General features: G+C 36.8%; 1 protein-coding gene across 1 annotated transcript in view; it reads left to right on the top strand.

Moving 5' to 3' along the window:
• The first annotated feature begins 4,772 nt into the window (after positions 1-4,772).
• Positions 4,773-15,048, top strand: part of TACR3 (tachykinin receptor 3) — a 108,721-nt gene continuing 98,445 nt past the window's right edge. The window contains exon 1 of the mRNA XM_023220068.1: positions 4,773-5,396. Coding sequence (XP_023075836.1) covers positions 4,849-5,396 — 548 coding nt within the window. The 5' untranslated portion in view covers positions 4,773-4,848. The remainder of the gene's footprint in view (positions 5,397-15,048) is intronic.

The raw sequence follows: 15,048 nt of genomic DNA, 5'->3' as shown, positions 1-15,048 counted from the left end.
CTAGGAAAGTAATAGGAGGTAAAAGTGGTAATTATAAGGGAATGTTGTCAAGAAAGGCTCTTTTAATGTAGATTCTTAGATATGTTTCATTTCTAAAGAAAAAGAGAAAAAAGAATGAGATGTTGAAGAGAGGGAAAAAGAGGAATGACTGAAAGAAAAAGTAACACAGATCAAATAACAGGTTTTAGGATGGGAAAACCCACTGTAATTGAGACAATAACAAACTATGAAAAGATTGCTAAAATGCACAGAAAGGTCAAAATTCTTGGCTGATGATTTCTGATTTTGCAGATACATTGGAGACAACATCACTTGCTGAGTATGAGAAGGAAGGTGTAGAAGAAAGAGATTTGAAGACATGATGGGAATATTGAAAATAGGAAGTGAGTTCAACTCCACATGCAAAGAGTGTCTGGTGAAGTACAAGAATTTTTAAGGAGGACCTGTCAGCATAATTAAGTGGAGGTACATTGTGTGATTGGTTGCCAGCAATGCTCAGTAGCTTGATTGTAGGACCTCAAAACTCAAAGAGTGAACTGACTGAATAAAATTGCAAAACTAAACTGACGAAATAACAAAGGAAAGAAGTATAATACAAGGGTAAAAGGGCTAGACTATGATGATCTGAAATCGGCAAGGAAGAAAAAAGTATCACAACATGGTAGGAAACAGTGAACATACACAAAAAATGTGAGAGAACTGTCAAGTAGAAGATTGCTGTCAGAGACAGAAATCTGGAATTTTGAAAAGCTCTTCTTCCCCAAAAGAACTCCTCCACTGGCCGGCAACACAACTGAAATTTTACCCTATTATGCTTATCTTTGGGAGGCCTGTTATAATAAAAATTCAAGTATGAAATATACCACACTAAGTGCCCTGGAGAGAGAAAAAAATAATCAACACATGACAGGTATCCATTCTCTTTATAATAGTTAACAAATAACTAAGGCATAGTGCCAGTAGGTATTCTAAGCAAAATATGGGGAAGAAATAAGGTTTAGAAGAAATACATATTTTCTAAATATAATACTTCATAATGAAACAGACAAACTTATTGATCATTAGGAATAAATAGTAAGCAATAGTTAGCATTAGGAATAAATAGTAATAGTAAGCATACAAATGATCATAATTTGTATTATACTTATGTAGTTATCTAAAACCTGTTAACATCTTCTATCAAGTTGTATATCATGCTTGACTCATACATCCTCATACATTTGCATAAGTGCATGCTCATACCCACTACCAAGTTTTAAATGCCAGAATGTAGGATACTACTCTAACAGTCTTTTTCTGATGTTCTACCATTTCTTTTGCCTTCTCTGCTCCTTCCCTCAGTACTCTAAGGCTAAGATTTTGGATATCTTATAGTAAGAGAAAAAGCATGAGGAATAATTAGGAAATCAACTGAATAGGTTCAGATAAGAGCAGGATTCAGAACCTAGGCTACAACAAGCAGATATTCCACCAAATTGTCTTAGTCAGAAAATCCTATCTTCAGGTATGATCTCCTCAACCTTCTCATTCTCTAAGGCGTACACTTTTGCTAAGTCTTTCTTTTTGAAATTTCGTTCCATTTTCACACACAATTTTTTTAAATTGGATACTGGGGATGACTGTACTTTTACTTTTTATTTATTTAAAATATTTTCAAAATTTTATTTTTTATTAACAAATAACAATTTTACATATTCATGGGGCACATATTTTGCTATGTACATAGTTTGATACATACAATGTATAGTGATCAGATAAGCATAATTAGCATGTCCATCTCAAACATTTACAAGAGAAGTTGGCACAATCCAGAATCCAGTGGGCACCACATTCTCTTACACAGTTAAACACTCCCATTTTTCTTTGTACCTTCCTATTTCTGTTTCTGTACCTACCTTAATGTGAAAAAATAACTGCTAGACTCTAGGCTTCATGAGAATAGAATTCATATATAACTGCTTCATTGCTATACTCCCAGTACCTGGCATAGCACCTGGAAAGAAGTATACTAATACACAGCTAAGAAATGATAGACAATGAATAATCACTGATCCCTCTCGGGGTCAAGGAAGATTCTCCGTAGGTAAGGCAGACTGAGAAGGAAAGCCATGCCCTGAATCCCTCCCTTCCTCTGAAAGGAATAAATTCTTTAACTTCTTTCATTATATCTATTTCTAATTCCATCATTATCCTTTTTTTCTTGTAATATCCTGTGTACTTTGTACAAACTCAATGAAGGCAAAACTGAAAAATTAAAATGTTAGTTGTAAGTATTATAAGGAAAGCAATATAAAATGAGTGTATTTCTACACAACTAAGTAATTTTTCAACTTTAAAAATCTGATCAAAACATGCTTAATTACCAAATCACCACATAACCTATTTTGTAATCTTGAGTAAGCAGGTGTGTCATACAGAGATGTATTTTTTAATGTCTTTTTAATTGCATTGAGAAAGGAAGAGGCTTTCATTTGTAACTCAAGTAATCTCTAGATGATAAATTAGAACAAAGAAATAATCTTTCAAAAGAAAATGGTTAAACAACTGGAATTAGTAAGCAGAAAGTGCTAATCTTATTGACTTTGCCTATGATTTATCACATATTTTCACAGGCCTCTCAGAAGAAAAGGGAAATAACATTTGATAATCATCACGGTCAGCATGCGTTTATTTTGAAGCAGGATTGTGTCGAGGCTGTGATAATAATTATCAGGTTGCTTAAAATTATTTTTATACGCTAGACACTTAGTCATAATAACTGTAAGAAGGGAAACCCTATTCATCACTAGGCACCTTAAGTCCATTTGTCCAATAATCACAGCAGGTTCTTTGAAGAGTATATTTTAAACTAGAAAACTAAAGAATGCAGAAGGGCCAGGTACAGTGGCTCATGCCTGTAATTCCAGCATTTTTGGAGGTCCAGCCCTTTGGGAGGCTGAGCTGGGAAGATTGCTTAAGGCCAGGAGTTGGAGACCAGGCTAAGCAATATGGAGAGACCATGTTGCAACAACAACAACAAAAAATTTAAATTAGCTGGGTGTGGTGGCACTGGTGGCACATGCCTGTAGTCCTAGATACCTAGCTACTCAGGAAGCTGAGAAGGGGAAGGATCGCTTGAGCCAGGAGTTGAAGGCTGCAGTGAGCCTTGAATGCACCACTGCATTCCAGCCTGGGTGACAGAACTGGGGGAAAAAAAAAAAAAGAAAAGAAGAAAGCAGAAAATGTACAAATCACAAGTTATCTTCTCTTGTTAAACTTGTTGATCAAATCCCTTTCACCTAAACATGTTTAGATGTAATACACAATGATAACTAGAGGGAAGGGGGTTTCCTCTGGCCTGCTGTTGTTGAGGGAAGTCTGTAGAAACTATCCTGTAATTATACTGTAAGTGAGATTTCTTTAAAAACTCATTTTTAAATGACAAGAGAGAGGTTCAAACAGTTTAAGTATATTCAGTAGGTTGCTAAATGTATGTTTAACCCTAAATTTATACGCAAGCCCCCAGGATGCTAAAAAAGGAGTTTCGACTCTGCAACCTCTTGATAAATTTCCTGAGATTGGTCAAAGCACAGACTATGTCCTTCCAGCTTGCACTCCACCGAGCACTTTAGCTCACTTATTCTCAAGCAAAGCTCAGAAATCAGGTCCTCACCGTCTTTCCGGAAAACCCAGGTATTTATTCAGTTACAGTATTCTCATCAGTGTGTTCTCCGTGGTCAAGCCCTGAAAACTAAGCTTAGCATCATATGTCCAGAACCCTGTAACCAAGAGCGTGTATTCACAGTGCTTATTGGATACGTTCCACCCAGGGAAATGTAGAGATCTGTCTCGTTGTCGTGTTTCAAGAAAATGTATTCCTTGGGATTTGTGATTTACCCTCAGTGTGCTATGACATTCCAACCTGAGCAGAATCCTCCAGGAGAATCCGGAGTCTCCAACTGCCTGCTGGGAACAGGGTCAAAGGGACAGATTTCTAGTGATAGAGATACAGGAAGAGGGAAAATGGGTGGATATGGAAAGTGGGAGTGAGATGAAAAGGGATCTGAGACGAGAGAATATGAACACCAGAGCAGAAAGTTGAATGAAATTCAAAATTCAGGGACACCTAAAAACGTTTGCGGCTGACTGTGCCCACAGCTTGCAGCAGTCTACACTCACGCACACTCTCCGAAAAATCAGCAGGATCTTGCCCTTGCCTCCTTGCCTTGTGGGTGAATGGTTAATTTGTGCAGGAAGGAACAGCCCCCAATACGTGTTTGAGAACAGGGACCTCAGCAAAATATCCTGAAGTTAAAAGAAGGCAAAACAATCGGAAAGATTTTGATTACAGCTGAGGGAGTGCAGCCCTCCCTTGCGCGGGTCAGCTTGCCAAGCTCCAGCTGCTTGTAGCGAATGAATGAAATGCAAAGGGCGGGATGGAGGGAGGGAGTGCAATCACAGCCAGGGAAGGGGATAGGCAGCTTCGCGGACCCCACAACGTCACCGCAGCGTGGGACTCCGTGAGAGCATAAAGCGCGCCTGCAGCGCAGGATGCTCAGTTCTCCAGTCTGTGCGGCAGCTGGCGCCCTCGCTAGGTTTGGTGTGTCGCGATAACTCTTAATCTCGGGAGGATCTCATTCTTTCTGCCTGTCGGAGTCGCAAGTTCCTCTGAGAAAGGGCGACCCTTGCCCCCTAGCACCTACTGACTGCATCCTCTAACCAGCAGGGATTGCAGTATCTTTCAGCTTCCAGTCTTATCTGAACACCCCGGCACCACAGTGACCAGGAGGCAGAGAAGAACTTCAGAGGACTCTTGTCTTGGGCTGCTCGTGGGTGAGTGGGAAGGTCCGGGACTGCAGATTGGTGGCAATGGCCACTCTCCCAGCAGCAGAAACCTGGATAGACGGGGGTAGAGGCGTGGGTGCAGACGCCGTGAACCTGACTGCCTCGCTAGCTGCCGGGGCTGCTACTGGGGCAGTTGAGACTGGGTGGCTGCAACTGCTGGACCAAGCTGGCAACCTCTCCTCCTCCCCCTCCGCACTGGGACTGCCTGTGGCTTCCCCCGCGCCCTCCCAGCCCCGGGCCAACCTCACCAACCAGTTCGTGCAGCCGTCCTGGCGCATCGCGCTCTGGTCCCTGGCGTATGGTGTGGTGGTGGCAGTGGCAGTTTTTGGAAATTTCATCGTCATCTGGATCATCTTGGCCCACAAGCGCATGAGGACTGTCACCAACTACTTCCTTGTGAACCTAGCTTTCTCCGACGCCTCCATGGCAGCCTTCAACACGTTGGTCAATTTCATCTACGCGCTTCATGGCGAGTGGTACTTTGGCGCCAACTACTGCCGCTTCCAGAACTTCTTTCCTATCACAGCTGTCTTCGCCAGCATCTACTCCATGACGGCCATTGCGGTGGACAGGTGAGGAGAGGACAAACAGAGAGGAAAGAGGGAGAAGGGAAAGAAAAGAGTTGGGTGGTGGGATAAGATTACAAAGGAAATGGTAACGTAACGGGGTCTACAAAAGTAGAGACCAATAATTTTTGCTGAAAGGAGGACACTAACCCATTTGTAGCCCTCGAGTGACTGAACAAGTTTCTGCTTCCATGGCCTCCGACACTCAAGCCCTAAATCATTGAGCCTTACTAAGGATATCTAGAGGGACTGGAGAAGGTGAATGAGGGAGAAGTTAAAATGCCATTCCAAGTAGGGCAAACTTAGCCAGAAAACTTTAAGTACCAGCAAACTTTCTCAAATGACTTTTGAACAAAATTTATGTCATCTGTAAAGTGCACTTTTTGGCCTTCCTTCTCTCTGTCGGTCACTATTCTGGGCAGAGAAATGGTAAATGAGTCGCCCTTCCATCCTTCCTTCTGTCTGTTCCTCATCCTCATCCTTTCCTGTTCCCTAGTCTTGCCCCAAGGCCAGCACTGGTTTGGTCTCCCAATCACCAAGAACTAGCAAAAGCCACACACACTCTCCAAAAACTACTGTAAACTAGCAGTTTCCACCACATCTCAGATTAGATTTGATTTCCAGTAATCTGCAGAGGCTATGAACTGAGTAAACCGTGTGTCTGCAAGTGTGTAACCAAATTTTTAAAAACTGTGTGCACTTGCCTTCTCATATGGAACATTATGAAGTATAGGTATTTGTGGAAATACAATGGTGAATCCCTACCTGTTACTGAAGGCTGGCTGCACATTAATTCAACTCTGTGGTGAAAATGAACCACTGCAGTTCATTTCAGTCTCAGCTTTGCGAAAGGTAGTTGCATGGAGGATACATGAGAGTGATCTCACTTTAACTTGAAGTCTCAATGCTCTTATTCATGCAAAGATTGTTTTCAAACACTAAGAAACCTATATCAAAATAAAATGGAGACAGTTATTAATTCTTATGACATTTCAGCTGCCATTGTAATTTTAAACATAAGAAAAAAAACAGGTTATCTCCGTAAGTTCATCTAAGTTCATCCTCTGTGTTTACTATTTTGAAATACTGAGCACTGAGGTATTAGTAACATATATATCTAGAAAATATTTTCTTGTGCCAGGCCCAAAGGATTAAATTGAAGGAGTAGAGGTTAGTAGCCACTAACTAGAATAAACACAAAATCACACTTTTAAAAAAGCCTCTAAAATTATCAATCTTCCCTTTCTCCTTTATCTCTGATTATCCACACATATGCACCCCTTCATTTCTACTATGTATAGGAGTGCAAAGAATGAAAAAAAATCAGACTCCAGTTGGGAAATAAGTGAAATTGCCTCTAATCTTATTACACCAAGATAGAAATAAGTGTTCCTTTTGTTTGAGCAGCTTCCTTGCTTGTTTTGCTTTGTTTTTTTGTTTGTTTGTTTTCTTTTTATTTCTTATAGTATATATTTTTTGATGTTTTGATTGGGGGAGAGGTATTAGCATATAATGTTATAAAATTCTTACAATCTTCTTGAAAGGTTAATGATGCAATATAAACTTTGAAGAAAATGTAAGTGCATGTGAAATCTGTATTTCAATTGTGAAGGGGAAAAAAAGGTTATATTTTTCTCTTTCCAATTTCTTCCTGCTAACATTTATGGGATGGTCTTGGAGTTATTTTAAATAATCACTTAGTGCTATCTTATTACAGTCATTGGTTTGAATTAATGAACACTTTACTGTTAATCTTTACTATTTCTTTATGTAAAACAGTAATCATTAAAACTATTAACAAATTTAGAGTATACAATATGCTATAAAATCTGAAGCATACTCAGTTCTTGTACAGAAAATCTCTTTTAAAACTATTATTTAAAAGAATGTTCTTATTTGAGCAGTTGATAAAAAATACAGAAATAGAGAAAAGCTGGTTTAAAATAGTTTCTAAAATCAAAAAGTAAACAAAATATAACAATTATTAAAACTCTCAATAGTTTGCCAGTCCAATAGTTTACCAATCTTTCTGCATTGGTGTCTTATCAAACATGAACTGGAAAAATTGACCCTGTGCTGTTCTCAGTCATTTTATAGGTTAAGGAAAACCCTTCTGAGGTTGACACCTGAATGACGTGGTATTTTCAATCATCTTATAGGATATATTTTACAAATTAAAGAAAACCTTTCTGAGGTTGACACTGAATCATGCTGCCTTCTTCATGGACTTACTGCCTCATTTAGCTTAGAATATACTAAACAGTATATATTTCCCAATTTAGACTACAATTGAAGTGTGAAAACTTCAATTAATTAATTTTGAGTGTTTTCTATCCCCACTTAATATAAACTGAATTATATCAACCTAGCCTAAATGGAAAATATATTCAGTTCACTTTGTTCCTCTGCCTAGAATCAAAAGACCCATGATCTTGAAAATAATTGCAACTTTGACTTGGGCACATATGGCTTTTGTTCAGCTGTAGCAAAATGGTTGCAGCCTCTTATTACTCTGAGAAATATTAGACCTGAAAAGAATGACAGATATTCCCTCAGTGAACACCCATACCTCACAAATGGAGAACCTTAAGCTAATGGTCACACAATTGTTATAATAAAAGGCATTGAGTTTTCCTTGAAGCGTTCAGCACTCATTTTGTACTGGAAAAATAACTTACTTTCTGTTTTCATGATTTAAATAATATTAGTAAGTTTACTAGATTTGAGTGTGAGATCACCAGTTCTGGTCTTATTCTGAAGCACATTAACTTCTGATTTGCTACAAAGTCCTATAAAACTGTTTTCTAATTAGCCAGCAATCCATCTTCCAGTTCTACACATTTCCTTCTTCCCCGGAAGTCTACTTTACCACTACCAGTACCTGTCTCCTTACCCCTGTACCTCCAACACACACACACACACACACACTCCCAAGATGAAATTATTTGTCAGTGAAGAGTTGATTTTCTGTCCACCATCATTCCCCAATTTGCCATTTTGAAAAATAACATTTAAATATAACATTTGCCTCAAAGATGTTAAGCTTTTCCAAGATTATGCAGTAGAGCCAAGATTCAAATCAATGCAGTTTGCTCCAGGGCCAGTGATTCTCTTCACCTCTACACTATTATGACACCTAACAAGTTGTGATGACTGCAGGGTTTGATTAGACAAAGTCGTTATCTTTAATCAAATTAGAATTTAGTACTTGTTTAAACTGTATATCTTACATGTATATATAACATAACTTACAAATATATATATATAGCCTATGTTTTACTTGAGAAAGTAGAAGCTAGAAAATCATTAATAGAATAGTTATTACAATACAAATATTGTGATTTCTATTCATTTACAGCATATAGTACTTGATGTATGGTCATATTAGTAAATAGTTACATATTTTCTTTCATTTTCTAAGCACATGCTTTGAGATTAGGTTAGAAATTATAGGAAGTTTTATTATAACATATAGAAATGAAAATTTCAGCACATATGATCCAGTATTTTTCTGAGTATTTAATTAAGTATTTTTTTTTTAATTACAAACACTGTTTCTTGTAAACCTTAAGGGAATGTGTTAGTCTGTTCTCACATTGCTATAAAGATATACCTGAGACTGGGTAATTTATAAAGAAAAGAGGTTTAATTGGCCCACAGCTATACAGGAAGCATAGTGGCTTCTGCTTCTGGGGAGGCCTCAGGAAACTTACAATCATGGCAGAAGACAAAGCAGGAGCAGTAGTCATACATGGCAGGCAGGAATAGGACCAAGAGTGAGAGGGGGAATGTGCCACACACATTTGTACAACCAGATCCCACAAGAACTCTATCAGGAGACAGTGCCAAGAGGATGGTGCTTCACCATTCATGAAGGATCCAACCCATGATCCAATCACCTCCCTCCAGGCCCCACTTCCAACATTGGGGATTACAACTGGACATGAGATTTGGGTGGGGACACAGATCCAAACCATATCAAGGAGTAATTACTGTTTTATCTAATTGTTCAAAAGCTTTAAGAAAGATAGCAAAAAAGATGTTATTGAAATCCAGTGGCATGCCTTCCATGAATAATTATTAAAAGGAGTGTTCACCCCGGCAGGCGGAGCTTGCAGCGAGCCGAGATGGCGCCACTGCACTCCAGCCTGGGCAACAGAGTGAGACTCCGTCTAAAAAACAAACACACCAAAAAAGGAGTGTTCAAGAAAACTGCTTAAGAATAGTAATGGCCAAGTAGATACAAATGGCCTTCTCTGCTACCCTTTGTTGTTTTTAATTTATTTGGTAATCTTCTATCTCACTTTTTCATAAATCTAATTTATGCAAAGTACTCAAAGATCCCCTAGGAAGAGCTTTTGAAATTTATTCTGAACAAATACAAACATACAGTCATGAGAAATACTGCGGCCTTAATCTAGTAACAGGTTATCTAAAGGTATTGTGGTAAAGTTTGCATCATTATCAACATTATTGATATAAACTCTTTGCTAAATCTTTAAAAAATAATTTTTCAGTCTTTAATTTGAGTTCCCAGTGCAATATCCTTCCTCTGCACCCTAGGAAAAGTCACTGTCTATGCAGTTAATACTCTTTATTAGTGTTATAGTTATACTTGACTCACTATCGCTGGTCACCTCAAATGATGAACTTCTCAACCTAAGATCAACTGTTACATATTTTTGAATTATTTACAAAATAGTAACTATAACTATGGTAAACTTAACTTTCAGGAAACTTATCATAACTGTTTGACTTTTTCTAAAATTTGTAATTCTCATTCAAGAATTTAAAAATATCCCATTTGCATCCACTAAAATTACTCCTCTAGTGAGTTGTCAAAGTTCAGTTAAAATTATAATGCCAATTCTTATAAAATTGTGAGCAAATAGTGAAAGCAATAAATATATATTAATTGAATGGGTAATAAGATTATCACAGAATCATATGTAATCAGAGGTTGTTCTTTTATAACTAGCTGAACTCCAGCTGATACCAAGGTTACATTAGCCACAACAGAAAAGTGTATGTCAAACAAAAATTTACAGCATATTTAACAGGCATAAACATCTTTAATATATAACACATTCTTATTTATTAAGGAAAAAGTACATCCCCAGTGTAAAAATAACAAAAGACATAAACAAAATCCCCATAAAAAAATGTCTTACAAGCATGAAACTATCATTTGCTTATATCCCATATTCTCATTTCCTTATGTGCTATTTGCTCTTCAAGCCACTCAAATCTAATTACTTTTCCCAACCCTATCCAAAGAGCCACTCTGAGAAATCCAGTGGACATTTCAGTCCTTGACTTCTTTGACCCGTGAGCAATATTCCTCACAGGTGGCTACTGCCTGGAAGTCTCACTTCTTGGCTTCCGACTTTTCTGATATCCTTCCTCCTCAGCCTCTCTTCTATGGCTGTATTTCTGAATCTCTGCCTGTACATAATGATTAAATGCAGAAGTTCCTTTATGCTAAATTCTGGACCTGTTTTACTTCTTCTTTACTTCCTGTTTCCCCAAGCAATCTCATTCAGAACCATTTTATTTTCCACTGTGATTGAAGAGCTCCCATTTATTTTTTTTCTGTCTAATTGATTTTCTTCTGGATTACAGACACATAAGAATCTATACAATGAACAGACAAATATAAATGAATAAAAAATTAAGATTGGAGAAAAAAATACATAAATATAAAATAAGACCAGGTTGTTATATATATGAAGTCATGCCAGAGTAAATTTATAAAGTAGACATTCTGGTCAAACAATCTTAATTTCTTATAAAAGTTAAACTTCAAATACGTCTCTGAGTCTCTTGATAATTATACAAAAAAAAGGAAATAAAATTTTTAATATGGTTTACACTGTCTGTAAGGACAGTACATATACATTCCTTAAGTGCTAAAGAATTTCTGATACTTGAGTTTCAAGGAATTATTTGTATGAGTGAAAAGAAAACAATATCCTCAAGCACACTGTAGTAAATGCAAAAGCAGGTTTCCTGTGGATTTTTATTTAGCATTCCACCGAGTGGGCCAAAGGCATGGTACCAAAGCAGAACTCAGTGAATGACATTTTCAGGTACCAAACGTGTATCTGAGCAAAGTTTCCAGATGGTCTGGTTTGATACAAGGATAAAACTGCAAGAAAGGATAAAGCATATTACTGAAGTATCTTTTTTTGTCATTTGAAATTTGGATATAGCTTGGGTAGCAGATAACTCAAAGTTGTAATATATGGCAAAAGCTCTTGGAATCAATTTTATCCCAGTCCCCAGTCGCTGATCCTGATTCATCCTCCTTCCCAGTCTTATACTTAAACATATTTTTTCTTATTCATTGTAAGAGCCACACATTCACAGTGAAAAAACAAAAATATATAAGTATTAGAAAGTTAAATTTAACTCTTACTCATATTTATCCTACCCCCTAAATATCACCAACTTATGACTGTCACATTCACATTGCAATGCTTACCCTGGCTTTTTATTATATATACTTTCTTTCTCTCTCTATGCACTCATGTATAGTACATTATATATATACATATATATATATACACATACACATACAGATATATTTTCTTTAATTATTAAAACAATATAACATTATTATGTCATATAAATTAACACATTGTTATTAAACATTTATTTGACAAATTATAGATCTTAGATATACTTTGGCATCAGGATGTAGAGATTTGTTTTATTCTATAAAATTTAGTTCAATTTTTTAATAGATAAGTCATGTATTTGCCTTAAAACTCAAAGAAGCAAATAACTCACAAATATAAAATTCCATTGGTAACACTTCTTTGATGTGTGGTCATGTATACTCAATAACCTCCTTGACATTTCTACTTGGATGTCTGAAAGGCCCTTTAAATTCCACAAAACTCATCATCTTACCTCCAGATATTTTCCTCTTTCAGTGTTTCAATAAAAAGGGCAAGCATTCATCCAGTTCAAGTAACTCACAAATCTATTACATTTTTTCTGCCTTTACTCCCACTTCCCTACTCCAAGCCATCCTCATCTCTTTTCTGGTCTACTAAAATAGCCTAATTGGTCTCCCCACATCCAGGCTTAACCTACTCTAATGTGTTCATATGGCAACACAGAATTATGTTTTCAAAACATACATGAGAAAATATTTTCCACATGCCTATTTAGAATCCTACAATGTTTCCATTGCACTTATGAGAAGAATAATATTCTTAATTCAGTACAATTTCATTAGATAATTCAACTGGCCTAAATCTCTGTTTCAACCACTCAGATCCTCTTTCAAGTTCGTAAATGTATGATCTTATCTTTTTGCCATAAAATCTTTGAATACACAGTTTTCCTTCTCCCTCAAATTCTCTTCTTCCAATTCCTCATTAGCTAAACGTACTCCTCTTTTAGATAACTGCTCAAATGTCACTTTTACAGAGACACCTTCCATGATCCTCCCAATATAAATTAGCTGATTCCTTATAGATTCCCACTGCACATGACAATCATAACATTTTCATATTTATATTTATTTATGAAATATAAATTTTATGTTTCTTTTTAAAACTATTTGATTGATAATTTGCTCCAACAGACTTGTAAGTACCATAAAGGCAGGCTCAATGTTCTTAGTCCCCCTTGCATTCTTATGCCTGTCATACTGGTTTGAACATAGTAAGGATGCACTCTGGATTGGTTAATAAATGAATTATAAAAGTAAATAAATGAATGAAGAGGCAATGAAATACCACTTTTTATGTAACCAAAAGGATAAGAGATTGGTAGACATGCAATGAAATGGGCATTTTTACACATATTTTTATGAAATTGCAATTTTAACAGTTTAAAATTATCAATTACTATTTTATATAGTTTATCCTAACATTTGGGTATAAACTGGTAAAAATCTCTTAGGAGGGTAATTGTCAATTCATACATCCTTCGAGTCATTTGTTCTACTCAGGATTTCATTTTTAGGAAATAATAATAGATTTTTAATAAAAACTCATATTTAAAGATAGTTTTCAAACCAAAATGCAAAGAACTGAAAACAACTAAAATTCCCAAGAAAATGATCTAACAAATTATAGAGCATCCAAAAATGAAATTTTATGTAGAAATAAAAAAATTACATATTTGAATATAACCAAAATTCTCCCAAGTCTCTGTGCCTTGTGTATAAATATGGTAACATTAATATGAATATTTAAATTTCTTTGATTCACAACTTTTACTTATAAACCATTTCTTGCTATAGTGTCATAATTATTTCAGAGTCCCTACTGAGGATAGTCAGGCAGAGGATAATGATAAGAGTTTATCAGTAGTCTTCTTTAGCACTTGATATGGTTTGACTCTGTTTTCCCACCCAAATCTCATTTTGAATTGTAACCCCCATAATCCCCATGTGTCAAGAAAGGAACCAGGTATGAGGTGATTGGATTATGGGGCTGGTTTCTCCCATGCTGTTTTTATGATAGTGGGTGAGTTTTCATGGGATCTAATGGTTTTATAAAACAGTTTTCCTTGCTCTTGCTTGCTCTGTCTCACCTGCAACCATGTAAGATGTGCCTGTTTCCTCTTCCACCCTAAGTTTCCTGAGGTCCCCCCGGCCATGCAGAACTGTGAGTCAATTAAACCTTCTTTGTTTATAAATTACCCAGTCTCAGGTAGTATCTTTGTAGCCTTGTGTAAACAAACTAGTACAGCACTTCTACAGCAATGTCAACACTTCCATAAAGAGTATGACCATTTCACTGGAGTAGGAAGCCATCTCCTTTTCCACATTGCTATTTTTAACACACTGCTTCCAAATCTGCAAGATTCACAGGTTACAAACTTTGCCCTCAGCATGACATTTTTGTGAAGCCTGTTTTATTCCAAATAGAATGTGGAAAAATATCTCATCCCTACATTTTGCTAAATGTATCACCAATTTTCTTTCTTTCTTTCTTTCTTTTTTTTTTTTGAGACAGAGTCTTGCTCAGTCGCCCAGGCAGGAGCGCAGTGGCGTGATCTCGGCTCACTGCAAGCTCCACCTCCCGGATTCACGCCATTCTCCTGCCTCAGCCTCCCAAATAGCAGGGACTACAGGTGCTCGCCACCACGCCTGGTTAATTTTCTGTTTTTTTTGGTATTTTGTAGTAGACACAGGGTATCACCATGTTAGCCGGCATGGTCTCGATCTCCTGACCTCGTGATCTGCCCACCTTGGCCTCCCAAAGTGCTGGGATTACAGGCATGAGCCACCACGCCCGGCCATGTATTAGCAATTTCTTAATACCCAAAGTTCCTTCATCTTCTACTTGCAATTCTCTCTTCGTAGGGTTCAGTTCTAAATCAAATGTCCAATATGAGAAATTGTGCATAAGCTTTCTTCCCTATGCCTCATCACTCTGAGCATAAATCATTTTTATTAAGGTTTCCTCATTAATATATTAAATAAATGCTGTAGAATGGACAACTGGGGTTTGCAGCTCCACCACTTCATTAGACACAGTCAGATTCTTAATCTAATTCTAGACTCAGCAGGATTTTTAACACGTGAGAAATTTTTAGACCATGGATTTAACAGTCCGATATAATTTTATATATGCCATAAGGTGGATATGGATTGAATTTTCTCTGAATGTTAAGACTTTGGGTAACTTTATTT

Source organism: Piliocolobus tephrosceles, chromosome 3, assembly GCF_002776525.5.
Source record: "Piliocolobus tephrosceles isolate RC106 chromosome 3, ASM277652v3, whole genome shotgun sequence".
NCBI lineage: Eukaryota > Metazoa > Chordata > Mammalia > Primates > Cercopithecidae > Piliocolobus > Piliocolobus tephrosceles.
Note: the sequence above shows the minus strand (reverse complement) of the source record. Positions and strands in the feature narration are given on the sequence as shown.